Below are 19,303 nucleotides of genomic sequence, written 5' to 3'. Positions count from 1 at the left end.
GAATTAATGAATTAATCTCAGAGACTATGAGAGTATTAGCCACCAGTACACACCTGAATCACTGCTATGTCTGGCAGAAATACACACACACACACATATTCCTTCCACATCATGAGGGTTAGGGGCATGATGTCCCCAACCCCATCTGGAAAATCCTAATATCTTTTTTTGGCTCTCCTTTTGTACCAGGAAAAAAAAGTCAAAAGGAGAAAATAGAATTTATTAAGCAGAGTAGTAATATAGTTAGTCTTGGACACTTAGGAAATTACTTTGGCAAACAAAGAAGGGAACAATGGAAAAGTGAAAGAACTGAGCCAGAGAGACCCATTAACAGCTATAGCAGTAGTATATATATATATATATATATATATATATATATATATATATATATATATATAGTTATATAGTTATATAGCCAGGTAAGAGGTGATGGAGCCTTAACTAGAAGTGGCTGTGTGAGTAAAGTGAAGGTATGTATTTGAGAGGTATTGTAGAGTTAGAAATGACAAGACTTTCAAAATAATTTGGATATGTGAAATTAGAAGTGAAGAGAGAAGAAAAATATTGATGATGCAGACTTCTGTGACTAGAAGAGTAGGTAGGCACTCAATAGAAATAGGGGAAGATTAGTTATGAGGGAAAGAGAAGTTGGGTTCTCCTTTGCAGATATATTGAGTTTCCTATACTTATCAAAAAGGGAAAAGAGATGTCAAATAATAACATGTAAAGTCAAGAATACTTTATAAGCTTGGAGAGGCCACGGTATATTTTATAGGAATAGAAATGTCATTGCATTCCATAACCTTTGAATTGTTCTTTTCCCCATTGGTTATGCAATAAGACAGGACTATGCAACTATAAGATCTGTAACCCAGTAGCAAAAAACAGAGATGAACTGATCTAAATTTGACTCGATAGTATGCAAAATTATATAATCTCAAATGGTGATTCAAGAATAATTGGTGTTTTCAACTGGGATCTAAAAGATTCTGAATCCCCAAACTGATGAAAACCTTCTTTTCCTATTGAGCAAGGAATTCATATTAAGTGGACATAAAGAAGAAAATGTTCCCCTCTCTCCTGATATCACTGTGAATTATATAGAAGGTGGCAATAGACTTGGTTGCTATGGGAAAGAGGACATCCCTAACAGTCTGAGGATCAGTCTGAACCTGTCCCCAGATACTCCAGAAAACACTCTTACTGCCTTACATATACACTGAGCCCTTCTGAGAAATATAACATGGGACTTTCTGGAAGATCCAGGGGATTGAGTGGGCTTTATTACATCCTGACCATTATGTATCTCAATTCTTCCAGCTTAATGGGGGATATAAATATAAATGGATTAGTAAATGTTCAACAATCAGCTTTCCAAGGGAAAAGAAAAATGTATGCAGGGCACTTTTAAATTTATTCTACTTTATCAACATTTTATCTGTTCCTTCCTTAAATTTATATAATCAAAGATAGAGAGACATACAGACAGTCAGATAGATAGATAGATAGATAGATAGATAGATAGATAGATAGATAGATAGATGGATGGATGGATGGATGGATGAATGGATCAAGTCCTGATTCTAGTGACTGATAATTTCTGAAGTGTGAAGGCTCACACTGAAAATTTAACAATCTGTTCTTTCAAGCCAGTAAGAATTGGCTCCAAGATACACTGAATATGAGGGAACATGACTGCAAGTGGGAATTATAATGCAAATGAAGTGCTGATCTATAGAGAATGAGAAAAAAATGGCCCCAAAAGCAAGCAGAGGTATCTAAGAGGAGGTTCAGAAATTGTAAAAAATAAACAAAGAAAAAAGAAATTAGTATGACAAAAATTAATGCACCTTCCTAGTGGGCAGCTAGGTAGCTCAGTGGATTGAGAGCTAGCCTTAGAGACGGGAGGTCCTAGGTTCAAATCTGGCCTCAGACACTTCCCAGCTGTGTGACCCTGGGCAAGTCACTTGACCCCCATTGCCTAGCCCTTACCACTCTTCTGCCTTGGAGCCAATACACAGTATTGACTCTAAGACGGAAGGTAAGGGTTTAAAAAAAAAATTAATGTACCTTCCTAATGAAAAATGTTACTGATCTCCACTCAGAAATAATGGGAATGAAGGATGACAGACACTGAGTCATAGCAATGATACTTAGATTCTTGGTGTCAACAACCTTTCCCAGTTCTTTAGAACCAATTCTGGGGTTTTCTCACCTCTGTAGCTCAGGAGGGGACTCCTTTCAAAGGAAGGCAGCTACTCTTCTCCACATTAAATAGAGGAAGTCATGCAAATTGGGCTCCTCCCTCTAGGCATGAAAGCCAACACAAAACCCATGTCTGCAGCTCTGGGAAAGGAGCTTCTTCTTTGTGTGAACGTTCTCTCCTAAGGATTCACACTGTGTAGCCTAAACCATGGGTTTTGGATTAATTGGAATTTTCATTCTTTCTATTTTGCAAGGTAATTTTGTTTTTGCTTATTTTTTAGGGGGAAGAAAACACCTTTTGAAGGGATAGATTTCTTTGACTTGTCTTTCAATGATTGTTTGCAGGTGTCCATTGTGATATTCAGCTGTTGGAGTCTGGAGGAGATGTGAGACAGCCTGGAGGATCCTTGAAACTCTCCTGCAAAGCTTCTGGATTCACCTTCAGCAGCTATGGCATGAATTGGGTCCGCCAGGCTCCAGGGAAAGGGCTGGAGTGGGTCTCATACATTAATACTGATGGAAGTAGCACAAACTATGCAGACTCTGTCAAAGGTCGATTCACCACCTCCAGAGACAATGGCAACAGCCTGCTGCACCTGCAGATGAATTCCCTGAAAGCTGAGGACACAGCCACGTATTACTGTGCAAGATACACAGTGAGGGAAAGAAGTGAGAGACCAGACGTAAACCACTTCCTTTGAAGAGGCCTGGTGGAGAATGTCTGAGAGAAGGAAGTCAAGAATATTCAGTATAAGGAGACCAGCTATAATAACAGGTGAAGAGTGAGGTGGACAAGTTTATTTACACTATCTCTGGGTTTGTCCCAATTCCCAGAGAACAACTCTATAGCAATCAACTCTATTGTCTCTGAATCTCTTTCCTATTTATGAGTCAGAGAGGGGGATATATAATTTTAATGTATTATGTGTTTCATACATGGTGACTAATTTTCCTGAATTTGTCAAAGATAAGGCATAGACAATATCAAATGACACATTAGAAATTATCTAAAATTGACTATGTAGACATCCTGTAGACATTTCATGTGTATTAAGCACTATGTGGGAAAGGCAGCTAGTGTGCTGAATTAGTCTGAGGTCATATATTTTATTATTTTTTTTATTTTTATGTGTTTTTTTCACATTGCTTTATTTATTTATTTTTAGAATATTTTTCCATGGTTACATGATTCATGTTCTCTCCCTCCTCTCTTCCCTCCCTGCTCCTGGAGCTGACAAGCAATTCTACAGGTTTATACATGTCTTATTACTTAAAACCTATTTTCATATTGCTAATATTTATAAAGAATGATTTTTTAAAAACCACAACCCCAAATCATATACCCATATAGCCAAGTAATAAATCATATGTTTTTCTTCTACATTTCTACTCCTATAGGTCTTTCTCTAAATGTGGAAAGCATTCTTTGTCATAAGTTCCACAGAATTGTTCTTGATCATTGGATTTTTATTAGTATCGATCTTATTACATTTGATTGTCCCAAATATTTCAGTTTTTGTGTACAATATCCTTCTGATTCTGTTCATTTCACTCCACATCAGTTCATGGAGGTTCTTCCAGTTCATATAGAAATCAATCAGTTCATCATTCCTTATAGCACAGCAGTATTCCATCACCATCAAATACCACAATTTCTTTAGTTATTTCCCAATCCAGGGACACACCTTTGTTTTCCATTTTTTTGCCATCACAAAAAGTACAGCAAATATTTTTAATTAATTAATTTAGTTAATTAATTTAGAATATTTCTCCAAGGTTACATGATTCATGCTCTTTCCCATCCCTCTTCCCTTTCCTCTCCTGGAGCCAACGAGCAATTCCACTGGGTTTTACATGTATTATTGTTCAAAACCAATTTACATATTATTAATATTTGCCATAGAGTGATCATGTAAAGTCAACATCCCTAGTCATATCCCCATCAAACCATGTGATCAAGCAAATGTTTTTCTTCTGTATTTCTACTCCCACAGTTCTTTCTCTGAATGTGGATAGCATTCTTTCTCATAAGGCTCTCAGAATTTTTCTGAATCACTGCTTTGTGGCTAGTAGAGAAGTCCATTACATTCGATTGTGCCACAGTTTTTCAGTCTCTATGTACCACGTTCTCTTGGTTCTGCTCCTTTAACTCTGCATCAATTCCTGGAGGTCTTTCCTGTTCACATGGAATTTCTGCAGTTCATTATTCATTTCAACACAATAATATTCCATCACCATGAGATACCACAATTTGTTCAGCCATTCCCCAAGCAAGGGCAACCCCTCATTTTCCAATCCCTAAGCCAGTACCATATAGCTTTGATAATCATTGCTTTATAGTACAGTTTAAGAAGTGATACTCCTAGCCCCCATCCTTCATATTTTTTTCATTATTTCCCTTGATATTCTTGATCTTTTGTTCTTCCAGATGAATCTTGTAATAATTTTTTTTCTAATTCTATAAAAAGTTTTTGGTAGTATAGTATTGAATAAGTAAATTAATTTAGATAGGATTGTCATTTTATTATATTAGCTCATCCTACCCATGAGCACTGGATGTTTTTCCAACTGTTTAGATCTAGTTTTATTTGTGTGAAGAGTGTTTTGTAGTTATGTTCATATAATTCCTGAATTTACCTCAGCAGGTAGATTCCCAAGTGTCTTATCTTGTCTAAAGTAATTTTAAATGAAATTTCTCTTTCTAACTCTTACTGCTGGATTTTGTTGGAAACATAGGAATGTTTATGATTCATGTGGCTTTATTTTGTGTCCTGCAACTTTCATAAAGTTGCTGATTATTTCCCCTAGTTTTTTTTTATTAATTTTCTAGGATTCTTTAGGTATACCATTATGTCATCTGCAAAGAGTGATCATTTAGTTTCCTCATTGCCTACTTTAATCCCTTCAATTTCTTTTTCTTCTCTAATTGCTTCTGTTAGCATTTCTAGTACAATATTAAATAGTATTGGTGGTATTAAATATCCCTGCTTCACTCCTGATCCTATTAGGAATGCATCTAACTTGTCCCCATTACAGATGATACTGGCTGATGGTTTTAGATATATACTGTTTTTTATTTTTAGGAAAGGCCCTTCTTTTCCTATACTTTCAAGTGTTGTAATAGGAATGGGTATTGTATTTGGTCAAAAGTCTTTTATGCATCTATTGAGATAATCATGGGATTTCTATTAGTTTGGTTGTTGATATGGTCAATTATGTGGATATTAATATTAAATCATCCTTGAATTCCTGGTATAAATCCCATTTGGTTATTGTAAATAATCCTTGTGATAACTTGTAGTCTTTTAGCTAGTGTTTTATTTAATATTTTTGCATCTATGTTCATTAAGGAGATTGGTTTATAGTTTTCCTTCTCTGTTTTTGTTCTTCCTGGCTTGGAAATCAGTACCATATTTGTATCATAAAATTAATTTGGTAACACTCTTTCTTTGCCTATTTTGTCAAATATTTTGTAGAGTATTGGGATTAACTGATCTTTAAATGTTTGATAGAATTCACTTGTGAATCCATCGGGCCCTGGTGATTTTTTCTTAGGTAGTTCTTTGATGGCACGTTCAATTTCTTTTTTGATATGGGATTAAGTATTCTATTTCCTCTTCTGTTAATCTAGACAATTTTTATTTTTGTAAATATTGATTCATTTCACCTATATTGCCATATTTATTGCCATATTATTGGGCAAAGTAGTTCTTAATAATTACCTTACTTTCCTCTTTATTAGAGGTGAGATCATCCTTTTCATTCATGCTACTATTCATTTGGTTCTCTTCTTCCTTTTTCTTCATTAGATTAACCAAAACTTTATCTATTTTATTTGTTTTTCAAAATACCAGCTCCTAGTTCTACCTTTTATGACACAAATATGGTACTGATTCTAAAGCCAGACAGGTCAAAAACAGAGAAAGAAAACTATAGACCAATCTCCTTAATGAACACAGATGCAAAAATCTTAAATAGAATACTAGCAAAAAGACTCCAGCAAGTCATCATGAGGGTTATTCACTATAATCAGGTGGGATTTATACAAGGAATACAAGGATGGTTCAATATTAGGAAAACCATCCACATAGTTGACCATATTAATAAGCAAAACAACAAAAATCACATGATTATCTCAACAGATGCAGAAAAAGTCTTTGACAAAATACAACATTAATTCTGATTGAAAACACTAGAAAGCATAGGAATAGAAGGGTCTTTCCTAAAAATAATAGTTTATATCTAAAAGCATCAGCAAACATCATCTGCAATGGGGATAAACTACAAGCCTTCCCAGTAAGATCAGAAGTGAAACAAGGATATCCATTATCACCTCTATTATTTAACATTGTACTCAAAATACCAGCTTCTAGTTCTTTTACTTTCATTTTTTATTAATTTCTCCTTTGATTTTCAGGATGTCCAATTTGGTCTTTATCTGAGGGTTTTTAATTTGTTCTTTTCCTAGTGTTGTTGTTGTTTTTGTTGTTGTTGTGTGCCCAGATTCATTAATCTCCTCTTTTTCTTTTTTGTTAACATGGGCCCTCAGATATACATTTTCCTCTGAGTACTGTTTTTACAGTGTCCCAAAAATGTTGATATGTTGTTTCCTCATTTTCATTCTCTTCAATGAAATCATTAATTGTTTCTATGATTTGTTCTTTAGTCAACTAGTTTTGGAAAATCATGTTATTTAATTTCCAATTAATTTTTATTTACCTCTCCATCCCTTTACTAATTATAATTTTTATTGCATGATGATCTGAAAAACTGTATTTATTATTTCTCCTTTTTTTGCATTTGTTTACAATGTTTTTATGGTCAATTTTTGTGAATGTACCATGTGCTGCTGAAAAGAAGGTGTATTCCTTTTTATCACTATTTACTTTTCTCTATATATATCTTAACTTTAATTTTTCCAATATTTTATTCATTACCCTTATTTCTTTCTTATTTATTTACTCTCCATATAATTCCTCCACCCTGTTTATCCTTTTCTCTCTCCTTTCATGCTTTCCTTCCTCAGAAGTGCTTAGCTTCTCATCACCACATCCCCGGATGTACCCTCTTTTCCATCAGGACTTGCCCCTTCTCTTATCCCCTTCCCTCTTACTTTCCTATAAGTTAAGATAGATTTTTATACCCAATTAATTGCCTATGTTCTTCCTCCCTCTTTGACATTTTTTGAGATAATTCAGATGAGTGTGAGATTCAAGTGCATCCCTCTCTACTTTTCTCATCTTCCCCTTTACTGAAAATCCTCTTTTATGCCTCTTATGTTAGCTAATTTACCCATTCTGTTTCTCTTTTCCCCTTTTCCTATTGCATTGCTCTTCATATCTTCCCATCATATTCAATTCACATCTTTACTCTCTGTCTATGTATACTACTTCTGTCTGAATAATTATAAAGTCCTTAGGAGTTATAAAAATAATCTTCTCATGTAGAAATGTAAATAGTTTAAAGTTTTTTTTATATTTTTGATATCTCCTTCCTACTTACCCTTTTATGCTTCTCTTGCATCTTATGTTTGAGAGTCAAATTTTCTATTCAGCTCTGATCTTTTGATAAAGAATGTTCAAAAGTCCTGAGTATTTCATTGAACACCCATTATTTCCCCTGAAGAATTATCCTCAGTTTTCTGAGTAAATGATTTTTGGTTGAAGTCCTAGTTCCCTTGCTCTTTGGAATATCATATTCTACACCCACCAATCTTTTAATGTAGACCTGTTAAATGTTGTGTTATTCTTTCTGTGGCTCCACAATATTTGGATTATTGTTTTTTGGCTACTAACCATATTGTCTTGTTGACCTATGAATTCTGAAATTTGGCTATATATCCTTGGGAGTTCCCCTTTTGGCATCTCTTTTAGGAAATGATCACTGTATTCTTTCCATTTCTATTTTACTCTCTGGTTCTAGAATATCAGGACAGTTTTCCTTGATAATCTCTTGAAAGGTTATGTCAAAGCTCCTTTTTATCAAGGTTTTCAGGTAGTCTGGTGATTCTTAGATTATTTCTCTAGGATTCACTTTTCAGGTCAGTTTTTTTTTTTTGGATGCAAACATTTTATTTTTATTTTATTTTATTTTTTTTAAGTATTTTTTGCATTATTATTTTTTTAATTCAGTTGTTTTTACAATGAAATAATTCACATTTTTCATCTATTTTTTTCATTCTTTTGATTTAAATAACTTAAATAAAGATAATTGAGGGAAAAATCTAAAAAGATAAGGGAGGGGCTCAAAAAGGACTGTAATATCAAGTAAGAGAGGTAGAAGAAAAATTGGAAAAGAAATGAGTGATACAGGACAATCCTGAAAAAAAAAAGGGTAAATATCTTGGTAAAGGAGGCACAACATAATACTGAAGAAATGATTTCTTAAAAAACCAGAATTGGCCAATTAGTAAAAGAGGCACAAAATTCCAATAAAGAGAACTTTTTAAAAAGTAGTGTTAGCCAAATTGGGAAAGAAATACAAAAACTAAATACAGGGAAGAGTCTTCATCTGAAGATTTTTGATTTGTTCACTTTCTGGTTTTTTTTAATTTGCATGCCCAATTCATTGACCTCTGCTCTCCTTAATTTGTTAATATATGAACTCAAGGATATAAATTTCCCCCTGAGTATTGCATTGGTTGCATCCCACAGGTTTTGAAAGGATGTCTCATCATTGTCATTTTCTTCAATGAAATTATTAATTGTTTCTATGATTTGTTCTTTGACTAACTGGTTTTGGAGAATTGTATTTTTTTAATTTCCAATTAATTTTTGATATATCTCTCTATGTACCCTTACTAATTATTATTTTCATTTTATTGTGATCTGAGAAGGTTGCATTTATTATTTCTTCTCTTTTACACCTGTTTGCAATGTTTTTATGCCCTAATACATGGTCAATCTTTGTGAATGTAACATGTGCTACTGAAAAGAATGTGTATTCCTTTTTGTCCCTATTTTTCTCCACATATCCACTAACTCTAATTTTTCTAAGATTTCATTCACTTCTCTTAACTCTTTCTTCTTTATTTTTTGGTTTGATTTATCTAGTTCAGATAGAGTAAGTTTCAGGTCTCCCACTAGTATAGTTTTGCTATCTATTTCATTCTTGAACTCCACTAGTTTCTCCTTTAAAAATTTGGATGCTATGCCATTTGGTGCATACATGTTGAGTGCTATCAGATAATTTTAGTGTTTTGACTTAAATCTAAATAATTGGTTGCCAGGGATGATTCCCAAATAATAAAATACCCAGTCAGCTGGGAATTATGGAGATTTTAATTAATATAGAGAGAAGGAATTAAGGAAAAGTCAGAGAGAGAGAGAGAGAGAGAGAGAGAGAGAGAGAGAGAGAGAGAGAGAGAGAGAGAGAATTAATTTAAACTGCTCTGGCTCAGGTTATTTCCTTTCTCTCTCTCTCTCTCTCTCTCTCTCTCTCTTTCTTTAATTCCTCATTGTATTATTAATTAAATTCTCTATAAAACCCAGTTGACTTGGGTATATTCATAATTGGGAAAATTTCCCTGGCGACCACCTTATATATTGATTTGAAACAAGACACTGTAGTGAAAACATATTTTCTGTGGTCACAATTTACTCATCCACTCTTTTATCTACTGCAATTTAAGACATCCAATTCTTTTAATTAAATTAAATTAATTTTAATTAAAATTTAACATTTTGCTATTTTAATTATTACACTCCATGGAAGGAGGAGCAAAGGAAATTTGAAAATGAACACAGGAAGGGGAAAGCACTTTTTGTTTCTGCCTTTGATTGGTTTCTAGGGTTTCCCCATCTCTCTCTCTCTCTCTCTCTCTCTCTCTCTCTCTCTCTCTCTCTCTCTCTGTCTGTCTGTCTGTCTCTCTCTGTCTCTGTCTGTCTCTATCTGTCTCTCTCTCTTTGTCTTTCTGTCTCTCTCTGTCTCTGTCTCTCTGTCTCTATATCTTTCTATCTCTGTCTCTCTTTGTGTGTGTGTGTGTGTCTCTCTCTGTCTCTCTGCCTGTGGGCCTATATGTCTGTCTGTGTGTTGCTCTGTCTCTGTTTCCCTCTCTCTCTCCCTCCTCACATCTCCCTTTCCCCCTCTCTCTCTTCCAGGCCCTGGCTTATCTATTTAGCCATCTCTGGCAAGCCCCACATGGAAGGAACATTACAGGCCTGTTATCTTAAGTTAGAAAAGCACAACTACAAATATTTTTGAACAAACATTTTTCATTATCCCTATGGGATACAAACCCAGCAGTGGTATGGCTGGATCAAAGGGCAGGCAGTCTTTTAAAGCCCTTTGATTACAATTCTGAATTGCCTTCCAGAATGGTTGGATCATTTCACAACTCTACCAGCAGCATATTAATGTCCCAATTTTGCTACATTCCCTCTAACATGTATTATTTTCCTTTACTGTCATATTGGCCAATCTGCTAGGTGTGAGGTGGTACCTCAGAGTTGTTTAGATTTGCATTTTTCTCTAATCAGTAGGGATTTAGAACACGTTTTCATGTGATTATTGATAGTTTTGATTACTTCTTCTGAAAACTGCCTATTCATATCCCTTGATCATTTGTCAATTCGGGAATGACTTGATTTTTTGTACATTTGACATAGTTTCTTATATGTTTGGGAAATTAGACCTTTATCAGAGAGTATTCTTATAAAAATGTTCCCAAGTTTGTTGCTTTCCTTCTAATTTTGGTTGTATTGGTTTTGTTTTTACAAAACCTTTTAAAATTTAATATAATTATTCATTTTATATCTTATAATGTTCTCTGTCTCTTGTTTGGTCCTAAAATCCTACCTTTCCCATAGATCTGACAGGTACACTAGTCTATGTTCTCCTGATTTATTTATGATTTTACTCTGCATTTAAGTCATTTATCCATTTTGAATTTATCTTAGTATAAGTTATGAGATGCTGATCTAAATCTAATTTTTCCCAGTCATGAGTCCCTTTTCTGTGGAACATTTATTTCCCCTTATACCCAAATCTCCTCTAAACCTATTAAGACATCTCCTATGCAAACTAAGGGAAAGTATTCCTTGCTCCCCCAATGATACTCTGTCCCTACTGTTGTACTGAGCAATGCAGATCTCCGTTCCCTTCTGGTATAATGGGAAAAATATGAGAAACTTTCATCTCCTGGAGATACTTGAATTGCAACCAATTAAACAATAATTTAACAGTTTGTTATTAGTAAATTAATGAAAAAGTCACCTAAGTCAAAATGAACTATACAACTTGGGAAGTAAGTGCTTAGTGAGTCATTAATTATGACTAATAGGTTTTTTTTTGTGTGTGCAAAAGGAGAAATTCAATTCCATGGATAGGCTGGGTTACTATTGAAATATAAGATTTTAGGGATTAAGCAAGCAAAAGAAAATTAGGAGAAGGATATGAAGGAAATGAGAAAGATATGGTTTTGAAGGCCACTGGAGAAGTATTATAAAGAAAAAGTGGAAAACTTATAGTTTAAGCATAAGGGAGAGAATAGTCTGAAGGTTTTTTTTTTATTTCATAGAAATAAGGATGTGGGAAACTTTATGCCATTATTATTTAGGATATGAATTATGGTAATTGGATTTGAAAGGTTGAAATTCTTTTGCTCCAAAGCTAGGGGATAGGAATGCCTCCTATGATATCTCCCCTTCCTCTTATAACTTGGGGCAAGAAATTGAATGGGGACAAGGATTTCATTAGGCTTTTTGGGTAATTTGAAAGAAAATAAAGAAAGTTTTATAGGAAATTGAGGGCATCACCATGTGTCTTTTAAAATGAGCTAATTTATAACTATGGGTTTTTATCATGATATGCTGTCATAAATTTTGAGATTTTAAATGTTGACATTAATGCATAAAACCCAGCTTTGATTTGTCAAAATATGTCCTGAAACTAAATCAGAATGTGACCTGTATTTCTTTTTAGGGTGATTTTAGTAGGTTGGGTGTAATATAAATTATAATGGTCACTTGATATCTTTGAGAAGAAATTTAAATTACTTATAGCCATTTACAAGGATTCCTCTATAATAGTTTAACAAGCTGTAACTGTGTGATTTAAATAAGATATAAAAGGAATAGAAATAGTATTAAAAAGCCCCTGCATTGAAAATGTCTGTATATACCCCCTTACCTTGCCACACACTGCAGAGGTTGTGACATAGGGAAACTGGGTCCTTAGTCTTGCAGTGTCATAACCATGTCACCTGAGAAGGGAAAAGTGAAAAGGAAAGGGGATGCCTTGGTCATTACTCTTATTACTAGAATTTATTCTTGAAATCTATTTTATCAAACTGGTTAGGATCCTCATCCAGAACACCTGGACATAATCATGATCATTGTTTGAGTTGAGTCATTCATTGCCTTTGTTTATAAAATATATAGGATCTGGAAACTAAGAATTTCAGGTCACATAGATAGGGGGTGTCTATAGGCACCTGACTTCTTTATTTTGTGCCCACAAAATAAAAGTCAGATTTTTAGCTCGAGATTTTGGCCCAGTTATTTTTTATTTCTTTTACATATAAATGAATTTATTGGTTACCTGAACTCTGCTTTGTCTCAGTTCACTAATAACGAGGTGGATGAGCTAGTTAGTATTGTGTCTCTTATGCTTCCTTATATTAAAATTGTAATATTGGGAAAGTAAATTTCCTTTTAATCTGGATTCTCTTGGCTTATAGATTCAATTGTTAAAAGGCAATAACTTATTACTTAAATTTAAAATAATGTGGTTTCTTAACTTTCATAAATCTCAATACCCTAAGCTTCATGATAATTTCTTTCAATGTTTCCTTACTTCACTGGATCATAAAGTTGTGTTTAATTTCAGTGTTTAAAAATAAACACTTTATTAGAAAACATTACAGAATGTAAAATGAATAATTTTGATTACATTAAGTTAAAAAGGTTTTGTACAAACAAAACCAATGCAACAAAAATGAGAAAGGAAACAACAAATTGTGTGTGGGGGGGGAACTCCATAACAAAAAACTTTGACAAAGGTCTAATTACTCAAATTTATAAAGAGATAAATCAATTGCACAAAAAATCAAGTCATTCCCCAATTGATAAATGTGAAAGGGATATGAATAGTCAATTTTCAGATAAAGAAATCAAAATTATCAATAACACATGAAAAAGTGTTCCAAATCTCTTATAATCAGAGAGATGCAAATCAAAACAATGCTGAGGTATCACATCACATCTAGAAGATTGGTTAACATGATAGCAAAGGAAAATAATGAATGTTGGAGGGGATGTGGCAAAATTGGGACATGTATTAATACATTGCTGGTGAAATTGTGAAATAATCCAGCCATACTGGATAGCAATTTGGAACTATGCCCAAAGGGCGATAAAAGACTGTCTGCTCTTTGATCCAGCCATAGCACTGCTGGGTTTATACCCCAAAGAGATAAGGAAAAAGTCTTATACCAAAATATTCATAGCTGCACTCTTTCTGGTGGCAAAAAAAAAAAATTTAGAAAATGAGGAGATGCCCATCAATTGGGGAATTGCTGAACAAATTATGGTATCTATTTTTATTGATTTAGAATCTTAAACCCTAGAGACTGCATTTCCCACAATCCCCTTTTCCCTTTTCCTGTTGTGCATCTTGGGTTAATTTTGTATTCACTTTTGGTTTTGAGCACATGTGAGCTTGCCAAAGCTGATTTGGAGGGCTTGGTGGCTGAACTTAGTGGAGCTGAGGAGCTAAACTGGAGGGTCTATCTGAACACTAGAATCTTGCTTGGGACAAATCTTGTGGTGAGTGGATTAAAGAATGACTGATCTCTCTCTTAAGGCTTAAGCCTAGGCTGGCCTAGCCCTTTTCTCATTATTTCCTCTTACTCTCTCTTTCACTTTCATTAATTCCTTAATTTGTATTAATTAAAATCTCTATAAAACCCAGCTGACTTGGGTATTTCATATTTGGGAATTTTTCCCATGGCGACCACTTTATTTTTAATATAAAATCAAGACACTGTCTTGAAACCATATTTTTGCGGTCACAATTTAAGGCAACCACTCTCTTTAACTGTTACAGTTTATGCTCTGTTCTCTGCTGGAAGTAGCAGTGTGTAGTTAGGTGGTTGGCATCTAATTTTCCTTTTTTGATCTAAGTCAATTTTTAATAAATAGTATTAAAAGAACACTTGTAGTATCAAATTATTAATTCTAATCTTTACAATTGGCTGACTACAAAGGAATCTGATCTTAGAATTTTTATTTTAGGCCACTCCTGGGAGTTTTCAAACCCAGGATGCTCTTGCAGCCACCCCAGCTGAGGCTTATTCTGTGGTTTAAAAACTACTGGCTTATAGCCACAGCTGCTTCCCAGTGCACGCTCCCTGCTGCCACTCTCTATTGGCTCCCATGCCCAACCCAAGGAGCTGTGACTTCTGGAACCTAGCCATGCCTGGCTTGGTTACTCCTCCCTGTATCCCAGAGCAGCTTTTGGGGTTCGGTAGCCACAGCAAACTCCAGCCTGGCTCACAACTCCTGCTAACCTGCCCAGCTGGAACACCCTGGCACCACCTCAAGCTGCTACCTCAGCCCTGGGCCCTATCCCCATGTTGCTGGTGCTTCTGTCACTTCTGCTACTTCTGCTGCCCTGAACCCTTCCTAGCTGGTAAGAACAAGTTTCCCTTTGCCCAGTCAGCTGGGAAGGGAAACTCCTTTTCCCACTGTACATCTGATTGCCTCCTAGGCACCACCAGGCTCTTTGCCTTGGCTGAGAGGGTCCTGGCCCTCTTTTAACCACCCCAGCTTAACTCCTACCCTTCTTTGCTTTACCAAATCTGTCGTACTTCCATCTCTCAGCCTCTGCCCCATTTTGTAGTCATAGCATCTATTTTGGTTTCTGGCAGTCCCTAACCACACCCCTTACCCTGAAACCCATCTCTAACCAAGCACCTAACCCCTCCCAGTTGAAGTGCTGCCTCTTGGTCACTAGAGCTCAATATTGAGCACTAATTTTTTTTCCTACTTTTTTTTCTCTTTTCTACATCCCTTTTTTTTCTCTATTAGTTTTTCCCTTTTCTTGCTTAGCTACAGTGGTTGTTTGCTGATACTAGAGGGCAGCTATAAATAAATAATTTAAATTTTTCCCTTTTTTATGAATAAAAATCCAATACAATCATAAAAATAAACTAAATACCCTCACATTCTACCTTCATCCCTTATAATAATAATAATTTAAAAATAAATTAATAAAAATACATTTGTCCCTTTTTTGATCAAAATGCTAGGCAGCATAAATGCTACAATGCATGAAAGTCTTCTGCTTTTTACCCAATTAGAAGCATGTAAAATTTCAAATTCCCTCCTTCTCCTTGTACTCTTAGAAAATTTTATTTTTCTGATCTTCATTCTTAAGACAAAAAATGCTATTATTATGAGAGATTAAAGCAGAAATGCAGGCTGACAGGAAAGTTCAATCAAATATTTTCAAGCACTTACATGATCTAATGAAAAATACTGATACCATCCAAAACAAGTCTGAAGTTTGGAAGCCTGTTCCTGAAATACAAACGGAAAATGATCCTATTTCTCTCAAAATTGTCATGATACACTCCTTTTGTATACATCAGGTGCAGAACCTTCTCTCTCGTACTCTGCAACATCTCTTTCATGCTCTCCAAATCCTGGCTGATCTTATCTCCCCTGATCCTTCTGTTAATTCCACATCCTCTCCTGCCCATTCTACCACCCCACCACCAGCCCCAAACCCAAAGAAATTGCATTCTGCTACCATAACTGTTCCTACCCATGTTGCCTCAGCATACCCACAGACAACTTCAAAGGAATCACAGTCATCGGATGAGTACAATGAATTCTTTTTTCCCCTTAAGGGAAGTGACTGAAAAAGGACACAATGGGGATGTGGTGACCCTAAGATACATATAGCTTTCACTCCTCAAAAAATTAGAGAACTGAAATATAATATATCTTGTTTTGAATGCGAACTTCTCATGATAACCAAGAAAATGGCTGATTTTTTTTAATCAATATAGCTGCTCCTGTAAGGATGTTGAGAATTTCACCAATGCCTTTCTAACAGAATGTGAAAAAAATAAAATTATCTCTCATGTGAACAAGGTCCTGTGGCATGGCACACTGACAGCTCAGGATTCTGCATGGGATTATAACAATACCAAGGACCAATTGCAATTACAACATTGTAGGGTGGGCATTATAAAAAGCTATTCTAGAATGCTCAGAGTATATGGAATCATGGTCAGAATTTGAAAGCCTTAACAAATCAGATGATGAGACACCCTCACAATTCATGGATAAGCTCATTGAGCTTGGGGATTGATATCAAGACCTTGATATTTTTTTTTCAATCCTTACCTTCTGTCTTGGAATCAATACTGTGTATTGGTTCCAAGGCATAAGAGTGGTAAGGACTAGTTAATGGAGGTCAATTGACTTTCCCAGTGTCACACAGCTAGGAAGTGCCTGAGGCCAGATTTAAACCTAGGACCTCCCATCTCTAGGCCTGGCTCTCAATCCAGTGAGATACCCAGCTTCCCCCTAGACCTTGATATTTCTAAAGAAAAGGATATTAAGCAAATAAAGAGATATTTTGTCAATAACTCTTGTGGGGTGGTCCATTACTCATGGTAGCCTCAGATGGTCTTTGAAGAGTTGAGGAACACTGCTGCTTATGTCTTTAAAGACCAAAAAATAAAAACAGGAAACAACTAATAATGTCATAGAAACCTTGAGAAAAAAATCAAATCTTTAGTGGATAGTTTTGATAAACAAGACAAAGGGAATGATGCTCAATCAATGCCTCTCCAAGGTCTAACCATCGGTCCCTTACCTGCCACTTCTGTCATAAGAAGGGCCACATAATGATAAACTGTAGGAATTTTTCCCAGGCAATGATAAACTATACCAACCAGAGAAATTCTTATAGGAATAATTACAGGAATGATAATTATAATGGGGATTTCAGGAATTATAACTTTAGGACTGATAATAATAATCCTAGGGTAGTGAATCAGGCATTTGACAACTTATACCATATGACCCCACAGCAGTATATTTTGAGTGGACCCTGAACCACACAGGGAGCCCAAGGTACTATCCAAAGATTATGAAGGTATACAGGGAGGGGGGAAGAGGTTGGGGAACAGGAATATAACCTTTGATTTTTCAGACCTTGATGTCTTACTACCCATTGTCCCAATCCACTGTCCCTCCCATACTAATGAGCCCCATGTAATATTAAATGTTGATAACACCTATTATGATTATATTTTGGACACTGGAGCTTCCCAGTCTGTATTTAAGAGTATACCTGAATCAGATTGCAGTTCCATTGGCTCAGTTAATGTCAGGGGGATCAGGGATACCCTTAAAGCAGGGGTCCCCAAACTTATTACACAAGGGGCCAGTTCACTGTCCCTCAGACCATTGGAGTGCCATACTATTAAAAAAAATATGGAGAGGGGCGGAGTCAAGATGGTGGCATAGAAGCAGCAAAAGTTCAGACCTCTGAATACCCTTCCTTACCAATTACAAACTAAATGCTCCTAGGGGACTGAAAATCAAGCCTAACAACAAGACAGAGCAAAGGAACAATCCTGTTGGACTCAATTCAAAAGGTACCCCCCCAAAAAAAGCTGGAAATTGAGAACACTCAGATTTAAGAGGAAGGCAGAGGGTAGGTCCCAGGACCCCTCCCCCCACCTATAGCACTAAGTCTCCAGTGACAATGGGAAACTCTGGGTGGACAAAGGCACCTGTCTGCTTTGCGGGCAGGGTGGTTCCAGGCTCAGAGCGTCAAACATAGGGGGTGGCAAAGGAGCTGAAGGGGGATTGAAAAGCAGGCAGCCTGGTCACAGTGAAGGAGAAACCCCATATTGAGCCAACCTTCTAGGAGGTTTTGACCTCAGAGCATATCCAGCCCAACCCAGCTGAACTTAATCCCATCAAAAGTCTTCAGACTTCAGGGAATCCCATGCTCCAAAACCCCTTCCTCACAGACTGCTGGACTTAAATCCAATCAAAAGCCTCCAGGAGACAGGGAAGCTCAAACTCCAACACCCCTCCCCCACAGACTGCATGGAGAGATCTATTGACAAAGCTCCATCAGGGGAGACTGTCAGAAAACCCCAAAACCAAGAAAAAATGAGAGGAGCAAAAGCACAGACAAATAAGGGGATTAAAGAAGGGGCAAATATGAGCAAACAGCAGAAAAATAAAAAAGAAATTACAATCAACAGCTTCTATACAGGCAATGAACAAAGAGCAAACAGAATAGAGGAGGAGGAATCATCAAACAATAAACCAGAAATCCCAGCAAATTGGATAAAGGATGTGGAATAACTCAAAATGCAATTCAAAACACAATTAAGAGAGGCTGAAGACAATTGGGAAAAGAAGATAAGTCATCTGGAAACAGAAAATAGTGTCTTGAAAGCCAAATCAACCAGCTTCATTGAAGAAAATGACAATGATGAGACATCCTTTCAAAATCTATTGGATGCATCCAAAGCAGTACTCAGGGGGAAATTTATATCCTTGAGTTCTTATATTAACAAATTAGGGAGGGCAGAGGTCAAGGAATTGGGCATGCAAATTAAAAAAAAAAACTAGAAAGTGAACAAATTAATCCTCAGATGAATAATAAATTAGAGATCCTAAAAATCAAAGGAGAAATTAATAAATTAATAAAATTGAAAGTCAAAGAACTATTGATTTAATAAATAAGACTAGAAGCTATTACTTTGAAAAAACAAATAAAATAGTCAATGTAACTGGTCAGTCTAATTAAAAAAAAGGAAAGAAGAAAACCACATTGACAGCATACAAGATGATGTGAATCTTAAAATTTCTCAGACTTGTGAATGTTAAAAATTCTCAGACTCTACCTTAGAACATTTCGTTAAGACCATTCCCCATTTTAAATAATGAAGGTACTTGATCAGGAATGTGAGAACTCTAACATTACTCCACCCATACTTAAGCATACTTTAGGGGAAGATAAAGTTGTAAACTCCTTACTGAACAATGAAAAGTACTTAACCCATACTTAAAGTAAAGCTAACCTTAAGCTGGGTCTATTTTTATATCTAATACAAAAG

The 19,303-nt window shown here is 35.6% G+C and overlaps 1 gene segment (V, D, J or C); it reads left to right on the top strand.

Moving 5' to 3' along the window:
- The first annotated feature begins 448 nt into the window (after positions 1-448).
- The window catches only part of LOC103103960 (Ig mu chain C region-like), a 49,772-nt gene continuing 30,917 nt past the window's right edge, over positions 449-19,303 (top strand). The window contains 2 exon segments of the C gene segment in view: positions 449-2,459; positions 2,551-2,849. Of these exon segments, the coding sequence occupies positions 2,414-2,459; positions 2,551-2,849 (345 nt within the window).

The sequence above is a fragment of the Monodelphis domestica genome, chromosome 1, assembly GCF_027887165.1.
Source record: "Monodelphis domestica isolate mMonDom1 chromosome 1, mMonDom1.pri, whole genome shotgun sequence".
In the NCBI taxonomy this organism is placed as follows: Eukaryota; Metazoa; Chordata; class Mammalia; order Didelphimorphia; family Didelphidae; genus Monodelphis; species Monodelphis domestica.
This window is presented reverse-complemented; position numbering and strand designations above follow the sequence as displayed.